This window comes from Corapipo altera, unplaced genomic scaffold (assembly GCF_003945725.1).
Source record: "Corapipo altera isolate COAL_440 unplaced genomic scaffold, ASM394572v1 308, whole genome shotgun sequence".
NCBI lineage: Eukaryota > Metazoa > Chordata > Aves > Passeriformes > Pipridae > Corapipo > Corapipo altera.
Genome location: NW_020884925.1, coordinates 5,796,778 through 5,812,088, shown reverse-complemented (window position 1 = coordinate 5,812,088; position 15,311 = coordinate 5,796,778). Strand labels below are relative to the sequence as shown.

General features: G+C 38.6%; 1 protein-coding gene across 3 annotated transcripts in view; it reads left to right on the top strand.

Annotated features, from left to right (window-relative positions):
• The first annotated feature begins 16 nt into the window (after positions 1-16).
• The window catches only part of FAM189A1 (family with sequence similarity 189 member A1), a 113,340-nt gene continuing 98,045 nt past the window's right edge, over positions 17-15,311 (top strand). For 2 of the 3 annotated variants that reach the window (XM_027657573.1, XM_027657572.1), the window contains exon 1: positions 51-256. In XM_027657573.1, the coding sequence (XP_027513374.1) occupies positions 131-256 (126 nt within the window). In that variant the 5' untranslated portion in view covers positions 51-130. Of the gene's footprint in view, positions 257-15,311 lie in introns of all 3 variants that reach the window. The other variant, XM_027657571.1, reaches the window with a different exon arrangement.

The window sequence follows — 15,311 nt, the reverse complement described above, 5'->3', positions numbered from 1 at the left end:
CGGGGCGGCGCGGACGATGCCGGCGGGCGGCGGGGCGGCGCGGGGCCCCGGCGGGGCGCGCTCGCTCAGCCCCACCGCGCTGTCCCGCAGCCTGTCCCGCCTGCGCGAGCAGCGCGCCCGCTCGCGGGCCATGCTGGCCCTGGGGGTCACGCAGATGGTGCTCGGCTGCCTCATCGTGGCCGTCAGCTTCGCCGCTCTGGCCCTCACCACCTCGGCCCGCGTCCGCCACTCCTGCCCGTTCTGGGCCGGCTTCTCGGTGAGTCGGGGGCGCGGGAGGGGGCGGGCGGCACCGCCAGCGGCGCCTCGGGATCCGCGGCCGTCCGACAGGTGGGACGCGGGCGGCGGTCTCGGGCCTCGGCGCTCGTTCCCGGCGATCCCGAGGAGCGGGGCCGGGGCGCCATCCCCGCAGCGAGGCGGTCAGGTGAGACCCTCGATGGGCTGCGCCGTGGTCAACACGGTCTGCTCCCGAGCCCGGCAGCGGCGCGGTGGCACTTCCATCTCCCGTTTGGAAGGGCTCGCCAGGGCGGATTGGATTCTATCAACAGCGTTGGGTGAAAGTTGCGATGACAAATGAACCCCTGGCGTTGCCTCAGCGGCTGGTACCCGTTCTGCGGGCTGTGCTCGCTGTCCCTGGCGCCTTCCATCGGCGCTGACTTGGGCTCACCTTAGCGCTCACCTTGAGTTGCGTCCGCTGCTCAGGGTCTGGCGCCGGGGTGTGCTCGGCTGCAATTTCAGCCGAGAGCTGTGTTGTGCTGAAGGTGATAAAACGAGGCGAGCACAGCAGGAGTGGGTTTAAGGTACTCAGATAGCAAAGAAGAGCTCGAGAGCGCGAGTGCTGGAAAGGCCTGTGGCTTTGGGGCACCCGAGGGAGGCTGGGGCGAGCCCTCTGGGAGGCTGCAGGTCTCCTGGGGCTGGGTGACTGAGGAACAAGCTTGTTTGTTCTGAAAGCAAGTCTGGAGCCCTCCTGACTCCTTTGTGATTTACTCGTTCACTTTGCATTGTGTCCTTATAGCGCAAGTTAAAAAAAAAATTAAAAAAAAAAAGAGTTGATCCTCGGGCTCAAGTGGCCTCACTCTCTGCTGATCATGAGCGTCTGCATCTGTTTGTGGGTACCATGCACACATGGATGCATTGGGATAATACTGGTTCATGGAAGTTTCTCTCATAAGCAGTGAAATGGTGCTTGACATTTAAGGAGAATTAAACATTTCTGAGGGCACTGGTTACAGACTGTGTTATTGATGAGGATTTGCTCCGTTTAATTTATTGTGTTACTGGTTTCAATTATGTCTCTTCAGCTCTTTTAACGGACCAGAGAGTTTTCAGCTTTAAATGTGTCTATTAGAAACTAGAACTATTAGATGAAAGATTTGGGTTATTCAGTTCAGAATATGTGGCAGAAATGGTGTGATTATAAAAACCAAAACTGTTTAATACGGTCTTTTGCAGCACATTACCTAATTTTTTCAGAGTCCTTCAGAGCAGAAGAGTAGTTTTGGATTAATTATTTAGATATTTTTCTTGATTTTTGTAATATGTTTTCTAGTCTTGAAAAGAAATACCAGTTTATACTAGTAGCCTTGATATTGTAATAGTCCTTCTTTTGAATTTGAACCTCTGCAAGATAATATGCAACTATTCCTTGTGATGAGGTGTGAATTTTATGTTCAGAATCTGGCTGCTTACATATTCATATTCCATTAAACCAACACAGCTGAGGCAGGCTTTGTTTCTTATCTTGACAGAACGAGCAGGAATGTGCACATCCAGTAAGCACAACTTTTTCAATAATACCTTTTCCCCCATCTCTTGTATTCTTTGTGAAAAGACACTTCTGGGCGTTATCATTATGCTCTGAGATATGCTGGTTTTATTGTGGATGCCTTCTACTCTTCTCTCTGTGTAATGTAACCCATAGAAAAATTTCCCAGTTAGATTTCATGCATGTTCCTTGCTCATCACAAAGAGCAAACCCATGATTTCAGCCTCTGACAGAATTGGTGGAAGGCTCAGGGAAACTATGGCAAGACTGTTGACTAGAAAGCATTATTGTCCTGTGTTATCAGAATGAGGCAGGTGTGCATTGTTTCCTAAATTAAGAGTTTACTTTTTGAAAAAATATTTCTACTCTGTAAATTATCTGTCTGAGCATGCGAATAAATTCAGTTTCCTTCTAATATCGTTATTTCAAAGTCTTAGTTCTTAAGATACAAATAGAGCAGTTTTGGCGTATGGTGAGCCTTAAAGAGCTCTTTGAGGTCAAGTTAATTGATTACACAGCCTGTTCTAAAAATCCTTTGGGGTATTTACTGAGTTTAACAAAAATTAGGTATATCATCACTCACAGCTGAAAAATACTTCCGTGGAAGAGGGACAGTTTTTAGCTTGCTTCTGAAAAATACAATTAAAGAAATAACTACAGGTGAGTTAAGTGACATGAAAGAAAAATAATGAAACTATCCTTTCTCTCTTTATCTGGTGCCAAAATCAGACACCAATATTCACTGCCTTCCAACTACTTCCTTCACCACTTGTTGAAAGTAAATAACTGATCAAGTAGCAATTCTGAATCTCTTTTCGTGTGTGTGTGATATACTCTAGTTTTTACTGATTGAAAATGCACATCCTAAAAGAGATGTGCATTACACCAAATGCCCTGTCAGTATAAATGAAAAGTCTTTTAAATGTTTTTGAAAATAATTTCCCAGTGTTTGTAACAGTCTAGCTGATTAAAAAATGAAAAATTGAACAGGCTGCATATTACACTCACAGAAAGTTCTCCAATCAAAAGCAAGGAAAGGAAAGGTTCTGATTTCTTGTTTTTTGTTTTTGTTTTTCTAATCAAGGGACCATGGAAGTGAGAACTGATTTAAAGAACAAGGCACCATAATTTCTCTAAAACTTTGAAGAATTCAGAGCTTATTTAAGCATCATCCCATGAATGAAACCATTTTGCTTTATCTTTTTTAGCACCATATTAGGAAGATAAAAAATATTTTCATGTGTTTTGTATGAAGACATTTTTGAGGTGATTAGCGAGAATCAGCCTCACACTGAGAACAAGGAAATTTGGGGGTTAGGTGTGCAGGTACTGCATAGTCAGAAAACATTGGCAAGATCTTGTGAACTGTGTGCTGAAATGTTTGGCATCTTGTTCCAATTGCAGTCTTGCATTCAGGATAATCGCAATTTCATCTGCTGGGCAAAAGGATATACTTTGTCCTGTAAGTTATATGATCATAAGTGTCTCTGATCCTTTTAAGAACATCAAGAACTGAATATTAGCATCATTTTGATCATGGAAGAATAGGTATCAAAATTAGGTTGTTCTGGTACATCAGTAGAACTTTCCCAAAAGTATAAGCAGTGGCAAGGTTCTTTGTCGTTCCTATAGGTCCAAAGTTGCTTGAATATGAGGAAATAATTATTCCCTCTTTGCCCCTTAGAATCCAAAACATACACCGAATTGTAGCGTGCAGGTTTTGTATGTGATCAGATTGAAAGAAATGCCTCTGCTAATTGTGCCTAAAGTTTCTGGTTACTGTCAGCATTAGGACAGTAGCAAACCACAGGCTGATAGAGCTATGTTAGTGTGACTGCAAAAGCAAACCTTGCTTTGTGAAGTCATTTCTTGAAATTATTTAAAGTTCACAAGAAAGCGTTTATCCTGCCACCCCCCACTTTGATCGCAGCATTTTGAGAAAATTACCAGCCTTAGAGATTAGAGTTGTCTCTTGTATAGGAAAGTATCGGTAAAATAGTAAGTTAAATCATAAGATTACCCAGGTTGCTAAAATCATACCACGGCACTAGAAGTCTTAGAAGAATACACAGCAAGTACCTGCTATCCCTTCTTTTATATATGGTTACTTGACAGCAGTTGTATTCTTGTGTGGAAGTGTATTGCTGGAAGCTCTTGTGCTGCCTTTCTTTTTCATTGTTTCTTCTCAATTGTGCCTGTTTTCATCCGTATCCCATGTTCAAAACAGATCAAATCCTCTGGCTGAAAAGCAGCTTTCATGCAGTTTGTCTTCAAGGTTCACGACGTGCTTTTTTGTGTTCTTTGAAAAGGGAAACAGATATTTAGGGAGATTATCAGGATGAGCTCAGTTCTCTCCTATTGAAAAAGGGAAATATACGTTATATACTCGTCTGCATTATTAACTGAGAAAGCTGAGTGTAAGAGTCCTTTTTGTATTCTTCAATGGTGTTGTACAAACAGGTTTCAAACCCTCAGGTGATGCTTAGAGGAGTTAACTTTCAAAAGCTTCTTCTAGTCTGTGACCCTGCGTGTTCCTCACGCACAGCAGGTTGTCCTGGTGTGTTCCTGTGCAGAATCATTGTGGAAGTGAAGGGAAGATGAACATAAAGATGATTTGTTAGCAGTTGTGTTTACCTCTTCTTCTCCCTTTCAGGTACAGTTTCTTTTCCTTTCTCCTTTCCCCTATTTCTTTCTCTTTCAGTATTTTCCATTATTGCTCGTGGATAGTCAAAAGATACTAGAGTGGTAGTAATTGTAGTTCGAAGCAATGAGCTTTAGTTTGTATGAAAAGTCTGCTACCAACAGAGTGTGTTACTGTGAAAGCAGAGCTAATCTGTGAAAGTCAACTTATTGCTGCTATTGTGTTTTGTTCAGTGTTTACTGAACATGTACAACCTGCTAATGCATGTTATTTATTTGTCTTGGAGCTGATAATTTCATATCTAGGACTTAAATGGTGGCTTTTTTGTCTCCCTGCTGTAGGTATAAACAAAACTCTAGCATGGTTATCAAGAAATTTTCATCAAAATGTGCATTGTACTTCTGAGTGTGCTCTCTGAAAGCTCTAGATATTTTATGAAAATATACAGTATGAGTTGCTTTGTTGAGTGCCCTTGGTTAACACACACACCTTGAGGGCTCAACCTACAACTTTCTTGGAGGAAACACTCTTTTTTTTTCTTACTTGAATCAACAGAAATAATCAGAAACATTTCTGAACATCTGTTGTAACCACAGAGGTGTCATTAGCTCTTTGGGTAAGGTTATCTGACTAGATCCCTTCTCTGTAGATCATTGTTTAATAGTAGATTTCAAATCTGTGGACTCCATGACCATTATTTTATCGTAGACAGTTTGTTATTCTGTGAAGTTTGCTACTGGTTCAGACAATGTTCTGTATCTGTAAATATTCACATTTCAGGCTTCTTTTGGAGGTAGTTTGTATTGCTGTTTTAGGACTTGAGTAGGTAAATTACTGCACTGAAGAAGTTCTCGGGAGACTAATCGGACCTCAAATGCAGATTATGAAATAGTCAGATCCAGGGAGCAGGTGAAACTGTTTTCTCTGTGTGGCTGTCGAAGATCTTACGTCATTCCTGAAAGACAATGCATCCACATGCTAGAACAGTTACCTCGATGTTCCTTGCTTCAGTTTGATGAAATTTAGAAGAGCAGGAAATTAATCGCTTCAGAAATTGTACAAGTGATTTGTTGATCTTTTGTTTCTCCACAGTTGCCTTTCCAACAAATGAGTGACTACTGGATCTGGCTAATAATTCATGGTAGGTTTTTGCCAGTGTGATGGTCACAAAATAAGAACACCTACATTTGATGATAAGTTTGAGAAAATAGTACTTTCAGGACTGACCACTGTTACTTCCTTACTTAAGAATTTTAAGATGCAATAACAGTTTCAGTTAACTGTAGTGGAACCTTCAGTTATACATACCTGTGAAAGAATTACATTACCCGATTCTTTAAGAGTCTATCTGTTACTGTCCTCTGCTGTTTCCTTTACTTAACCACCATCCCCTTTTTTTTCTGACTCTGCTACTGGGTTGGATTTACTAACATTTAGGCATGCTTTTCCTTTCTTTGTAAGTTTGCCAGGGCTTGGAAATGTGAGCAGTGTGGGGAAGGAAGTCAGCTGTCTGGCACTCTGTGTCTCAGGAAGCCTGGTAGGGATGTGTGTTGCTGGTACACAGTGCTAGTGAAAAACTATCAATATCACCTGCATGGGCTTAAGAAAATTTGCAACTATTGCAATGTGTCTTGTCTAGGTACTAATTTTCTTAGCATTCTTGATTTTTATATCATGGCCAAAAAAAATCCAATTCAAACCCCCCCCCCCCCCAAAAAAAAAAAAAACCAACAAACCATAAGGCTGTTAGTAGATGCCAGCTAAAACCTGTGGCATTGGTGTACAAGAAGAGGTCATATATACATCTTAGAACATAAGGAGAAAGAAGCCTTGGGTACATTCTCTGGATTTTCTGGAGTCCGTGGTAAGGCAAGGTGTTGAAACAGGGGATTCACAGCGAAAATGTTTCCATATCCATATGGAATGATAGCACATAAGGCAGCTGGACAGAGGTACAATTAGAAAGATGACAGTCTTCCTTTTTAATTCTTTGAACTGTGTGTGGTAATATAACTATTTGTAACTTCCTGAGGATTTGGGGCTCAATATTAGAGAAATTTGTTGTCTTCAGTGCACTGGAAAATAGACTTATGGCAGTCAGCATTATTTGTTTCATGGGGCAAATCAGCTTTTATTGCTTCTGAGTATGTTCTGTTGCCTCAGCAAATTAATTTAAAAACTTTCTGTGTTACAGGAAGGAGTAGTTAAAGAAAGCAAAGATGATTGTGATAAGAAGCAGGAGGTGTCCAGTCAGTAGGGAAGAAATAGCATAATTTGTTTTTGCTATTTGTCCTATCCAGACATTGTTTTATATTGGAAATATATGAGTGTTCGCTGTAAAGACACAAATACTGTCTAGGAGCTTATAACAACTGAGTGTGGAACAGTTGAAGTCTACTGAGAAACTTGGGAAGAGCTAAGTAGCTTGGTGGAAGTGGGAATTTCCAAGGTCAAGTACCTAGTTATTAGTAGCTGCTGAACTTATTACACCTCTGTTTTAGTTGTATGTTGTGACTTACGGGAGGAAATGTGAGTTGTGAATTGTCATGTTTAATTGGCTGTTCTGTCACAATTCATTTTTTTGCTCACTCCTGTGCCTTCTGGAATCCAAGGGCGGAGCAGATAATGGGATCTCTAAGATGAGAACTACCTGAAAAAATGTGACTTAGAGGAGTATAACTATTTGGGTGGTGTATTTGAAGAAAACTACTCCTCTAGAAGCAGAATATGTTGTGGTCATTACCTCTTCTCTGTGGAAGTAATCACGCTGCTTTAAGGGAATACTATACAAATATGACAAAGCTAGGGAATTTATACTTGAGGAGTATTTATACATTTAGAACATCATAACTTGTGTGCAGGGAGTATTTTAATATCAAAATGCCCCATCTTTGGTGAAGTCACAGAATCACAGAGGCTACAGTCTGTTTTTAAGAACAGTGTGTTGCTAATTCCTTTAAAAGTACTTGATTGTGCTGTTTGAAACTTCAGTCCCCTCCCCAGCAGATTTTATCATTGTCATTTTTGGTGTTCTTTGGATGTGTCCGTAGAAACTGTTTTAGCTCTGGTCATTATGTGCTCCCACTTACTGCACATGCACATTGTGGAGCATTCTCAGAGCACACAAACTTGATTCATGGGGGATCAAATTAAGCTAAAAAGATGTATTTTAAGAACATAGTAAATGGAATCTGACTGCTAGTCTCTGGACCAGACTAGAGCTTGTCTGAAGGAGTTGCCCATCCAATATGTGTATAGTGTGGATGCTCCCTTCTTCAGACTTCTTTTGCAAACAGATTTGCTCATGTTCCATTTACAGTTTTTTAATTCAGGTAGAACATATAAGACCGGTCTGAGAGCTTCTGTTTTGTGCAGAGACTGTGAATTCCCTACAAATCACTAGCAATCCTTTCTGCTAGGCAGAATTTTATTCTGTACTGGTTACATCTACTGATTAGTAATTTGATGCGGGTCTGCAGAGTAAAATAGCCAATTCTGAGGAGCAGGTGCCAGTACTCTGTGTGTTACTTTTGAGGGTCTTGAGTATGTGCAATGGTTTTGACCTAAATTGCAGTAAATAAGAAAGACTTGAATTACTGCTGCTACATCACTTATAATGAGACATTGTTTTCAGATAGATTGTGATTTCCAAAAAAAAAAAAAAAGAAATAATGTTACAATATTCTAAAAAGACTAAACTTGCTTGGTTTTTTTTGTTTTGGTATTCAGATAAAAATGAGAAATTGTAAACACTTTGGAGAATACATGTTTTTTGCTTGGTGGAGGGAAACTGAACGTAACTTTTGGATTTCTGATCTTTACAACAGCTTGATTTAAACACAGAGAGTTGAAACACCATTGTGAGTTTAAACTTTTGTGTCTGATTTACGAAGTGAGAATTACTCAATAGAGTAACTTGCTTTCAGTTTTGAATATGAACTTTCTTCCATTCTAGATGACATCATCATGAGTAATTTCTGTTCTGCAAATAATGTCCTCATTGATAAATATGCAGTTTTGTTATTCCTGTCTCCTACAAAGAGTCCATCTCAGCAGAATTATTTTCATGTGAGGGATATAATTTACTTATGAGATTGTTTCTGCTACTATTGTAGCAGAAAAGAGCAAGGCTTAATCTAAAGATTTTAGATAAGCCTTTAGTGCCAGGCAAGATAAAACCAGGTGGTTTTAAGCTGAACGCACTTAATCCAGAGGCACTGAGAGATATTAAACATGTAGCTTCATAATGTCACTTTTGCATTCACTCTTCAGAGAAGAAACTTGTTTTCTTCTAGGTGAAAAATTGTGAATGCAGCTGTTTTTCAGATTTTTGGTAGATTTTTTGCTTGCTACACAAAGTAAGACTACTTTTTAGTTTAAAACAAACACTAAGTATTATTTCAGCATTCAAAGTAAAGAGCCAATAGACAATGTAATTTATCAATAATAAACACAAGTAATTACCTCACTATTATATATTCTAGAAGAAAAGTTAAACTCAATGGTAGCAGTGAAAGCATTTGTTGACCAATGCTATTAAAATAGGAGGCTTTCAAGTTCTGACTCTGTAAAGAATCATCAAGAACTAATACACGCTCCTTAAAATGATGCTGTGAACATGTACTTGGCATCTTGGCGGCTGTACCACTCTGAAAATAACAGTGGTAGAAAGTGATTTTGTCATATATTGACAGTAGCTGTAGTTCAAACAATTCTTATCTTTCCAGAGGCTAAATCCAAAACCTTTTGAAAACTTGTGAAAAATATGACTAAAAACTATGACAGGCTCGAGTGCAAAGGCTCCAGTTCTGTTTGTGTTGATGTGAAGGGATCTCAGTCTCTTCTACGTGGCCCAGGTCATCCAGACTGCCAGACTGTTGTCTTGATTCTTTCCATTTTCCTCTTAAACAGAAATTTTCAGGGGGATGTAAGACCACTTGCACGTTCTTATGGCAATTTTAGTTTTTGTGTTCATGATCTGAAAGTAAAAAATACATTTAGAAAGCTCCTAATGAAAAGTGTGGGATCTTCAGATAAAGAATAGTTGAGCTTCCTCTCGCTTGTCTACACAGACATGTTAGCAGCTGAGAAGTGCATGTTTTGTATCTGAAAAGTTATTTGATCTATTGCAAATGGTAGTAAACCAAATGGATGCTGTTGTAGTCCTTTCTGCCTTTACAATTGCTTTCCAAAAGAGCAATGTTATTTCAAGATGTGTTAGATTTGAGATTTAGGTTTGCAGTCATTTTAAACATAATAGAATTTTCATGTGAAATACGTTTTCATTACATGTGAAGCATAGAATGGGTCATCAAAGAAGAATATTTCTGAGTTTTAGTCACAAATTCTTGGTTACAAAGGATACTTGAAAAATGATGGCTTAGGGAGTGGGGGTTTATTTAAATACATCAGAATGTTGTAAATAATTTTCATGCTCAAAATAGCATTAAAACCAGAACAAAGTGAGCCACAAAACACAGCTGGAGTTGGGGGGGTGGGGCTGGAGGAGTAAGAGGAGGGGAGAAAGAAAAATCCATGTAAAATAGCAGCTCATGCCCTTGAGAGAGTTATCATTGTTTCTGTACTTGTAAGGATCTCTTCCAGCTGGCTCACATGGTGCCTCTGGTGCACCTCTGGCACTTCTGCTGCAGAACCTGCTGCATGCTACAGGAGAGGATAGTGGGGACAGGACAAATGGAGGGGCAGGGGAACTTTCTTTCTGCTAAGGTTGTGCAGATTGGGTAAAATGTGACGAACTTTTCAATGTTGCCCTGCGTTAATAAACCAGCAGTGGTTGCCATTTCAGAAGGACAAGGTAATATTGCTGTAGTAGGTAGGAGTCAGATTTAATATATAGGCTTAAGTCCTTCATATTACCAATTCTTCATGCTTGTTCTGGTAGAAGAGGAGACATTAGCCTTTTTAAGGAGTTCTTAATAGATATACCTCCTGTTCTATTTATTCTTGTGTTACATATATTATTCTGGGCCTAAGGAATTTAGGAATCCTGTAAGTATTACTTCCTTTCCTCCCCTTAAAGATGTGCCTTCATTCCTTACAAAATTTTGAATAAAGCTTCCCTGTCAGACCATACTTTGAAAACCTGTGAAACATTATTACAATAAGTAGTAACTAGCAACAATTCTAAAGCATTACTTATCTGCTTTTGAAGTTCATGTTTATTCAGTAAATATTTTCTTACCTACCTAGGTGGTGTAAATAGTCAATGCAGCTTTTCCTTGTGGTTTGATGGACTAATTTCTCTTGGTACATAATATTTGCCTTTAGAGTGGAGAAGATCCTTTACTGTGAAACTTATAATGATAGAGCAAACAATAAAGCATCATACAGATAGTAGGTATAACCAACATCAGAGTAGCATGTTGCTGTCCACCAGAACCCATGTGCCCATCTTCCTGAACTTGTTGTGAATCAAGTGTCTGAAAGCCTGAATACAAACCCAACTATTAGGAAAAAAGGTCCCCAGTGATAATACCTGTCAGTTCAAAGTGAGAATTGTCTGAAGAGTTCAGTCATATCCATCACTGGTTTGTGAATCTGAAATAATTGTGAGGAAAGTAGAAGGAAGCAAAACCATTTTCTCTTTCTGACAATTGTACCTTCGTCTGAGCTTTTTGCTTGTAGAACTATAATTCATCACTAGGCAAACTGTAGCTGTCCTTCCACTTGGTAGTTCCTTCTTGGGTCCGATGGTTTAAAAACTTGGCTTACTGTATGATTTTTTTGGAGTTAACTTGAGGTTTTACCTGGATCAGCTGTTTTGGTTCCTAGTCATACAAGTAATTATCTTTTTAACTAACCTGTTTTGAAAAATAGAGAAGATAAGCAGTATGTGCAAAAGAGGAGTCAATTTGAGAGTCACAGTTACGTTTCAAGCTTGAATGTTTCTGGAACAAGCAATTTTTTTATTTTGGGAAGTTGGTTACTTTTTTTATATCCTGAAGATTTCTTCCCTTCATCAGAATGTTGCGATTTATGTAACATCAATGAACCAAGATAGGTCTGTGAAGACTTCTTCCCATGTAAAACTAGGTCTACATGTACTAACGTTTAGAGCTCCTGGAAAATAAGAATTAATTCGTTTTGGGTTTTTTTTTAATAGTTAGGTATGTTTAGGAACTGTGTGAGAGTCCCCAAATAGTGTATTTCCTTGTATTCTCTGTAGTTGACTTAATCAGGAGAAAGAATCTGATGCCAGATTGAATGCTCTAGTTAAATGTAGTAAGGGGCTGTAGACAAAATTCTTGAAAACTAATTTCATTTAGAAATTAGAGCAATATTTTAAACAATATTTCCCTAATTCAGAAATGTCTAGAAATACTTTGGGTGTCTTGCTTCTGTTTGTTAACAGTATAACATCAAAGATGTTGTTAAACCAAGACATTTTAAACTCCCTTCCCTGCTTCAGGAATCAATTATTTTGATAATTTTAGATAATTTAACAGTTATTGATGTAATCCTTCTGTAGAGTTTAAGAGGGCACATGGGAACAATGTTAGGAGTAACTTTTTTGCAAAAAAAATTTGGGAAAAACGTTCCAGAATACACCACAGAAACTGTGATGTATTTCAGTCGTTTGGCCGATAAGTTCCATCTTTGAACCGGGAGTCATCTGATGAAAGCAGGCAAAAATGCCAGCAACAACCTGGGAGTCACCAGCTGCTGCAAAGGGAGCTGACAGTCTTAACTGTTGGCAGGTAGATGTTCAACATACATCTGTTTCCTTGGATATTATTTAGGAGCAACCAGAGATAGGTTCTGTGTTTGAGTTATTTTTGGTCCTACCTTCCAGACAGTCCTGCAGGATGAAACAAAGCAGATGGATGTGAAGTTCTGACTAACAACACAGACCACAGAACATGCCAAAGGTGAACACGATGTAAAAAGCTTGTACTTAAAAATAATATCCTGCTTTGTGAAGTGTTCTGTTTTCTGAAAGCAGCAAATTCGACAGTCAGTGTAATTATATTTGTTAGATGCCCACAAAAAGCCTGTGGATTAGCAATAATGCACAGTGATTACATTAATCAGTAGGCTCTTGTGGAAATGAGAACTCTGATGGTATAAATACATATAATGATACTTTGAATGAAGTAAAAAATACTTCGTGTGGAGATCAGCCTGAAGAAGATGAAAAATGATTTTATAATTTTACAAACATAGACTTGCAAAAAAGGATTCTGTTCTTTTCCAATTAAATTACCAATGAATAGGCTGAAAAAGAAAATTTAGGCTTGTATATTTAAAGAAGGTGGTTTCCTAGCATGAAAAAGATACCTTACATAGCTATTTTAGATCCTAAAGTTATAGCTGATGAAGTCTGGTTTACTGGATTTCTCAGAAACAGGCACTAATTTCAGTGTAAGACAATAAACTGTATTTTAATATAAAACCCAGTGTATTTGATATTTGTTAAAGAATGCTTTGGCCACTTAAGTGGGAGAAACGTTTGCTCCCCCAGCTGCCAGTTGAAATGCTTGAAGAGTGGGAAGATAAGGATAAGCAAATAGTGTGTTCTCAGACAGGATTCACACCTCCTCAATCCCAAAAGTACTTTCTCAAGAAATGTGCTGTCTGATCCTTCTGTATTTCAGCATCTGACAAGTGATGATCTGTTACTTCAGGAAGCTATAAATATGCAGTACCATTGGATAACAAGGTTGTACAAACGTGCTGAGAGAACTGTAATAAACATAACACTGATGAGTTCTTGCCCTTCTTTGCCTGGGAAATTAAACGCTTTTTAGCACAACCCACCTATGTCATTTAAAAATAACTGTAACATGTTGCAGGGACAATAAATTTCGTTGTTTTGCTGACCCAGTGATCTGTAGCAAGGCTTTAGGGAACGTGTTGACAGATAATGCAAGGAACATTTTCATTTAAATCTGAGATTATAATAGTAGCATTAGATGTACAGCTTCACAGTTTATAATCTTGTGGAATAGCAAGTATTTATAAGCAACCCTCTTAAATATAAAAGGAAATTCTCTACGGATATTTACTTTTTTGTTGTTGCTAGATTTGATTTGGGTTTTGTTGTTTTGTTGTTTCATTTGGACTTTTGTTTTGTCTGGATTTTTTGTTTGGTTTTTTTTTTTGGTTGCTGGGATTTTGTGTTTTGTTTGTTGAGGTTTTTTTTATATATATAGAGGGGATTCCTAGAACATGGTGTTGGAACAAACTAGAACAAGGTAAGCTGACAGCTGATCTTTCAAGAATGTACTGCTTATAGGAGATTGATTTGTTTGTTTGTTTACTTTCCCTCAAATTAGCAATTAATTGTTCAGGAAGAAAAACTGAGGAGAGCCAGAAAACGCTTATGCTCGATGAGGTGTAATGATGTCATGGTTTTGACAGTAACTTTTCTGTTTAGGAGCTGTGTCCCGATGCTTTTGTCAAGTTGCCTTGGCTGCCAGGTCACGGTAACCTTTGTGTTTGAAGGCAGCTACCAATGTCCCTTCCTTCAATAAACTGAATACCTGCTGTCTTTGTCATGTTCTGTAGACCTGGGATCCCTTCCATTACTCACTTTTTCATCATTTTGCTCCTTCATAGAAATTGTTGATCAGACAAAAGTCTGCAGTATCTGATGCGATAAGTCTTAACTGCTTGATAGTAAAAACTTGTTAATTATGATTCTGTGCATAGTTTTCCAACAAGTTATACATTCACCATAGGGAAAAAAACCAAAGCAAAAAACCCAAACCAGAAAGTGTTTAACGTGTAATTGATCTTAATGATATTCCTATTTCAATTATATGAGGAAGGGAAGAAACATCAGAGTCATAAAGTTAGTGCTTACAGTGTATGATGAAAAGAACAGGGTTCTTTAGAGGCCAAAATTGTCCTCTACCAGTAGAATTATTTCCTTCTGCACCAACAGAGATAAAAGACTGACTTCCAAATGACACAGTTTTGCTAAGGGCATAAAAATAATGGCCTAAATAAAAATGAAACCAAACTAGAGAAAAAGCACTGCTGAGGTGATGTTTGTGATTAGGAAGATATTTGGAGTTTTCTCCGAGTTTGTTCGGTAGTGCAGTGGTGGTACCTGGGCTGACTGGGTTGCTTAAGAGTAAATGCAGGTTTGGATTTGGAAACTGCAAATCATGAGTGTGATCAGTGATGAAAGAATTAGGAAAAGGCTGGTTGTATAATCTCATAGAAACTGCCAGAAACTCAAAAGAAATTTTTTGAGCAGTGATCACATACTAAATAACATTATCTTCATAGGCTCTCATCTGACTGATAATCTAAATTATCATCCATTCTGACAGTTTTTTCCATTTGCCCCTGTTGGCACACAGAAGCAGCATCTCCTTCTGATCCTTATCAAGTAATTTATTTTACAAAAATCAAAATTCACACATCAAAAATAGATGTCATAACAATAAAAACTTACCTACATTATAGCAAAACCAGGCCAAAGTTAATAGGGCAATTAAAGATAGCGTGGACTCTAAAACAGCACCAAAGGCTAATTGTTTTCCTCTGTATATCGTTTGATCATGGACACAAACTATATTGTACTTCATAGACTCAGAGGGTAAGATTTGACTTTTGAGTTTTACTGGTGTAAAAATGAATTTTGAGTGCAGGTTTTTTGTTTCTGTCTTTTTTTTCCCTTTAATTTTTATTTTTCCTACAGACCAGTGGCCTGCATGAATTAAATACCTGATGATGTGTAACTAACTGGGCAGCAGCAGTAACTTAGCAACATCAGCTAGTGCTGATGCCAAAGAACATTGTTGGCTTTCATCATTTTAAAATGCCAGCTGGTCCTTTAATAATCTTTCTATATTTAGAGATTAAGTGATAATTGTATTTTAGCTTGTAGACATAGATTGGATTTCACCACCAAATTGTTTGATAAAGAATTTTGGA